This window comes from Neopelma chrysocephalum, unplaced genomic scaffold (assembly GCF_003984885.1).
Source record: "Neopelma chrysocephalum unplaced genomic scaffold, ASM398488v2 Primary Assembly neopelma1_381, whole genome shotgun sequence".
Lineage (NCBI taxonomy): Eukaryota > Metazoa > Chordata > Aves > Passeriformes > Pipridae > Neopelma > Neopelma chrysocephalum.
Window position 1 is genome coordinate 709,618 of NW_020898045.1, and position 6,000 is coordinate 715,617.

The 6,000-nt window shown below is 41.3% G+C and overlaps 1 protein-coding gene across 11 annotated transcripts in view; it reads right to left on the minus strand.

The window, feature by feature from the left end:
• Nucleotides 1-6,000, minus strand: part of PPFIA1 (PTPRF interacting protein alpha 1) — a 49,759-nt gene extending 43,759 nt beyond the window's left edge. For 4 of the 11 annotated variants that reach the window (XM_027706536.1, XM_027706529.1, XM_027706528.1 and 1 more), the window contains exons 1-3: nt 4,865-5,999; nt 4,143-4,232; nt 3,488-3,751 (exon numbers count right to left, since the gene is read on the minus strand). In XM_027706536.1, the coding sequence (XP_027562337.1) occupies nt 3,488-3,751; nt 4,143-4,163 (285 nt within the window). In that variant the 5' untranslated portion in view covers nt 4,164-4,232; nt 4,865-5,999. Of the gene's footprint in view, nt 1-3,487; nt 3,752-4,142; nt 4,233-4,864 lie in introns of all 11 variants that reach the window. The other 7 variants (XM_027706525.1, XM_027706527.1, XM_027706524.1 and 4 more) reach the window with 4 other exon arrangements.

Genomic DNA, 6,000 nt, shown 5'->3' on the forward strand with positions numbered 1-6,000 from the left:
CATCAGCTTATAAAATTCTTAACATACACATTAAAATTTTCATCCTGATGAAGCTGTTGTGAATTCTACTGTGTTTTCACTTGTGACAGGCATCAGAATCACTGTAAATTAAACTCTAGTCTCCTTCATCCAAAACAAGCATCTTGTTTTCATTTACAGAAATATCTACATGAAATTCCACCAGCAAAATGAACCCTGGCCTGCAACACCCTGATAGCAAGAACAGGTACTCACTTAGACCTCTCTACCTTTTAAATTTAACTTTTAAATACAGTAGCATCCTGGATGTTTCACAGATTAACTTATAAATTTTAAACCTTGAATTTTGTAGAATACACTCTACAAGGCACATAAAAGGCATAATTAAATCCACTAAGACCATAATTAGAATCATAACTGGATGTGTTTACATTAAAGTTCCATAAGCTCTCCAACTAAAAAGTTCATTTTTAGTTTTTTCCTGGGAAAAATTCTGGAAAGAATAAAATTAAGGTCTTGCACAGCAATTTGATTCCTCAAGTTCATCTTCCAAGGTCAGAGTACAGTTGGACTGAGGTAATGTGTAATAGCAGGTAACTCCCAGAAAACAAAAAGCATTGCCAAGAATCCAGTTATTTTAGCAAGGCAGTGGTGATTATTTCATTTTCAGCTGTCCATACAAACAAAAAAAAAGGGCAGTTTTACTTTGCGTAAATGTAACAGATTAAACCCATCTATATCACATTAAAATGCTCTTCTCTCAGTGAATTAAACATCCCCAACAAAAGGCATTGTACTCTAAATAGCTGTCCCAGGTTTATGTGAATTAGAACTGATGCCTAAAATTCCTACCTGCCCACCACACTAAGTGTGCTAGAAAAGTCTGCACCTCTCAGGCTTCAGAAAATGTGTATCACTGCTGCAGAAAAAAACCCTACATTTGCTTTTATAATCTACCAGATGTGTAAATACCCAAGTACTAATTTGCCATTTTGTAATTAACTATATACACACCAGTCTGAACCTCTTTCTTACACACAGAAGCTCAGTGAATGTAAGGAATTAATACAGGGATTCCATCAGAAATTCAGTGTGTTCATACTAAAAGCAGAGAAACAGTTTTGCTATAGAAGAAATCCAGCATTCCTTTTTTATATTTTATACATGAATTTTTCATCAGTATCAGAGCAGTCTAAAACTGGCTGATTCAGCTAAAAACATAAATCAGGAAAAGTGAACATATAAACAATTCAGTACAACATTCATTAAGATAAAGCACTGTAAAATCAACTACAAAGACTTCTTACAAGCCAAGTCTGAGGGAGAAATAACACTTTGGTTACACAGTGACTTAGTAATTCATGCAATTATACCGGTCTTTGTACAGCTCGTTAAATTGAACTTGACAGATCTACTAAATTGAAAACAACTACCATGATTAAAAAAAAAATTAAATACGTACACAACTATCCCTTCTTTCCTGAAAAAATATAACACATCTGTCAATAAATTTAAAGTTATCCTGCTTCCACCCTTCTTGAAATTCACAGTTAAACAATGGGCCATTTGAGGCAGTAGTTTAAAAAAAACTCTCAGCTCAAAATAATTAACAAAAAAGTGTGAATAGTTTCAAATATTAGTCACCACAGTTTTGACAGTGAACATCTATTAGCATTTAAAAAAAATATTGTTTCACCTCATCAGAAATTTACACCCATGAAGTAACTGACTCTACCATAACAACAACAAAATTTGTCAAATACAGCAGTTACTGCTGATTGTAGCAATAATAATAATAATATACTTCTTACTCTTCAAAGCACCATCAGTCGTCACCTTTCACAATAAGCCAAGCCCCACTGAGGACGAAAGTGGCAGTTTCACAGCATGAAAACAGTACTTTTAACAGCAATCTACAAAAATCCATACACTGCTGTGTATTTAGATAAAATTGCAGTAAAATTTCTCTCTCAACTGACTTGCTTTTCCTACAGATTTCATAGGAAGCCATGCAATTATTACATTCTTGAAAGCGGGAACTGTTTATTAATCTTTCAGAAATGTTTAGAAAGAGATGTTTACATGTAAGTAGCTTACTAGATTTAGGAAAGAAAGCTGAGAATTGAAAAGGGGAACAGCACAGTTTGGAATTTGGGTGATTCTACTCAGCCACAAATGCAAGTGTAACAGTTACCAGGTCACACAACTGGTTAATGGCATCCATTAATGCAGCAGACCTAACACAGAGGCTGAAGAGAAGCCACAGTTATTACAACAAAAAACCAAAGAAACGATTTTTGCCTGCAGCACATGATTTAACACAGGCAACAGCAAAAGTTGGAAACTTCTCCTTTCGGATTTCCATCACACCACTGAAATACAACTAGATTAACATGTATAACTTTTTTTTGTTTCTATCCCTCGGTAATTGCTGGGACCAATTACGACACCAAGAGTCACACAGTGATTACATTATAATGAGAGCAGTGAAACACAAGGGTTTAAAACTACTGTTTTAAAGGGTATAAACAGTAACTACAATATATTTAAGGATATGTAAACATTTGTAAAAGTAATAACATCATTGTGACACTGGGGACATGCTAGAAAGCACAAGGCTATCAACAGTTAACCAACACCTAAAGCAGCCTCTGCTGTGCTTTGCCTACAACTAAATGCTTCTCAACACGTTCAAAGTGCAGTTTGTACTATTTTTAATCAGAATGGATAAAATCCAAGAAGTTCTGTAGGCACCAATCACCTTTCCTAACTATGTTCCTTACATAACAAACTTAGCACCACAGGCCACGTGCTGGTGCACTGCATCCTCCAAGTCAGGAATTAGAAACTCCTAACAGGACAAAAAACAAAAAAAAACAAATCCAAACTTTTCAAAAGTAACTAAATGGGTTGAACAACACACTCAGACTCCTACATTGCCATGACAACTCAGCATGTATTCACAAGATATCAGTCTTCGCCTTCTCAAGTTTTAAATCAAAAGTCCATAATAGTGTCAGAATGGCCTGTATGGAATATTCATAGAATACCAGAATGGTTTGGGTTGGAAGGGACCTTAAAGACCATCTCGTTGCAAACCCCCCTTGAACACTTTTCATTCAACCAGGTATCAATTCTTCAGCACATGAATTAATCAGACAGCTAGAAACAGCGTTAAAGAAATAATAGTGACAGAAGGAAGTCCATCAAGTTCTGTGAAACAAAAGAATGTTGATACAATGTCATTACAACTTCATACTCATCCTAAGCCAAAGAAATTCCAGCAATTGGGAAAGCACACTGGAGGGAAAGGGCTGCCATGCTTTGCTTTTGTACCTTTCTCAAAGTGAGTAAGCACCAACAGACACTTCAGGATAGTCCTAAGCCAGATTCATCTTCCCCTAACACAACCTGACTCTTCAGCAAATTAAACACATAAAAAGTCAACAAAACACCACAAAGAGTACAGAAATTATTGAAAGGGACCTTCCTTTCAAGATGTCCATACCTGTGGGAGTGCAGTATTGAGCTGTCTTTGCAAGGAATCTCTCTCATGACCGACTTCATGCAGCTTGCCCTGGGTCAGTGCCAGGGTCTCCTGAGTTTCCCTCAGTGTTTCCAGGAGGCGATCCCTTTCTTCCAACATGGACACCATTAACTGCTCAAAATGGGAATCAGCATCTGACTGTAATGGGGAACCTGAACCGTGGCCTCCATTTCCCCCAGCGGGAATCTCGGCCTCACTGATGGTTGGCATCACCTCACACATCATCTTGAAATGAAACGAGACAAAATAAAGACCGTAAAGTCGAGTCAAACAGATCCAAACAGGCATTTTGAGTGCTGCCCATAATACCCACTTAGCTTTTCCCCATGATAGAATCAACAAGGGCTGCCAACACCTCAGTGTTTGCCACTGTTTCATTAAGGCTGAGAAAAGGTAACACAGTCAATTTAATCAAGGCATCACTTCTTAATGAGAATCTTGTGACTTCTTGCAAAACCAGATTTTTACAGCCACGTTTCAAAGTGTGATCTCATTTTAATGGATTTATATTTCTGTCAGGAGTGAACTGCTGCCGAGATCTTGAAGAAAAAAAAAAACAAAGATAAGGCATGCAGCTTGCCCCCAAAATTATACACTTAACCCAGTAACCGATTACACTGCACATTTTGAGAATCATTATCTGTTCCTTCCAATGCTTCAAACGTATAAAGATCACACCTAAAACAGTACTTTGAGCTTTTGTTGGCTGCAGAAAGTTTACGGTGAAAGTGATGCATGTAAATTAGAGGTAAATCCAAATAGTCCAATTCAGGAGATAAAACACGTGAAGGAAGATAAAAAGCAAAAAAATTCATTACAAAGTAGTAGCAGCTGTCAATGTGGATAACAAAAGGAAAGGTAAGCAAAAATAATTAAAGGCAGAGAATGAACACAGTTAAAACAATGCAAATGTAAGCACCGTACTACTGTTAAAACTGGGAGGACTTTTTAGAGACTCTAACAGATCCTTACCAGAGCTAAGGCATCAAGTTTTTAAAAAGCATGGAAAAAACCACTAATATAATTACTGCACACTCTCACTGAACCACTAAGACTTCTCTAGTTCTTCAGACAGCCTCTCTCACCATCACAAACCTACAAGAACATAAGGCACATCAGAAAAAGCAGTTCTCTCAACCTCTCAGGTGGCACGAACTTTGTTCTCAGCCTTAAATTTCATACCCATATCTGAACATGTTAAAGAACAACTAAACTCATTCTGAGTCTTACTGTGAGTCCTCTCTATCCCCTGAAAGACTTGGAACGATCTGAGATGCTTTGTAACACTTTCATGCATGACTACGATAAGCCCTGTATTTTCCCCACTACGTTATTTACCTTGCTCAATAAAACAAAAAGGCTTGGAAGACAGGCCCCAGGTTTCCTGCAGTACCAGTTCTTCTCTGTTTTAGCAGTTTTCTGTTACCCCCCAAAACCTTTCGGCTTGCAAAGCATCCATTCAGCTCCAGTCCAATGTCTGTTTAATCGAAACACCCCGTGCACATGAAAACAAATAAACCTGCCGAAGAAAGAGCAGATCCAGTAAAAAGCAGCAGCAGCAGCTTCAGCCAACTCGCAAAGTCCCCGGAACAGAAGAATGTTAAAATAAACTGCCTCAGCTTCCCATCCCTCTATTACTGGCCCACGGGTCCTGCAACAGCTGGGATGGAGGAATCATGTGCTGAGAAAATTAAAAAAAAAAAAAAGTAGTCCGATGCAGCGGTGCAAGAAGCTTCAATTAGTTCTTCTCTCATAAATTCCACTTAGGTCACAATCGCATTATTAAACAGCGTGCGGACAGCACGGGAAAAAAACAGCACGGGCTTTCTTGCGGAGGATTTGGAAAAGCCTCCCTTGTTTTCTCTCCTGTTAATTCCAACGGGAGGCTCTCCTTCCAGTTCCCCGGGTCTTAGTTCAAACATTTATAATCCCAACAGCGAGGCGCCAGTGCCACTTCGGAGAAAAGGCGAGGAGGGGTGGGGGGAAGACCTGTTGTTTCCTAGTCCCGCACCGCGGGTCGGTCCCGCAGGCGATGCTCCCACACTGAGATATCCAGCAGACGGGAAAGAAAGGAACCGGGAGGGCGCTCGGACTGGGGCAGAGGAGTGGGACGAGCGTCGGAGGGCCCGGCGAACAAAGCTGCGGGCGGCGGGGCTCTGCTGCTCCCCCGCCCGCCACGGGCAGCGCCGGCCGGGCCTCCCTCCTCCCTTCTCCCTCTTTCCCTCCTCCCTCGCACCCCGCCGGAGGCCCCAGCACAGCCCACAGCGAGCCCGGCGCGGAGGCCCCGGCGAGCGCTCCCTCCCTCCCGCCCCTACCGAGCGGTGGGGGAGCGTCCCCTCGGCCCGGGCCCGGCTCCGCCCGCTGCGCCCGTGGCGGCCGGCGAGGGGCTCTCCCGCACCGGGTGGTGCCCTGAGGGGGCGGCACAAGCCCGCGGAGCCCCGATGGCCGCGGTAGCGCTGCCAGTGCCACACCGA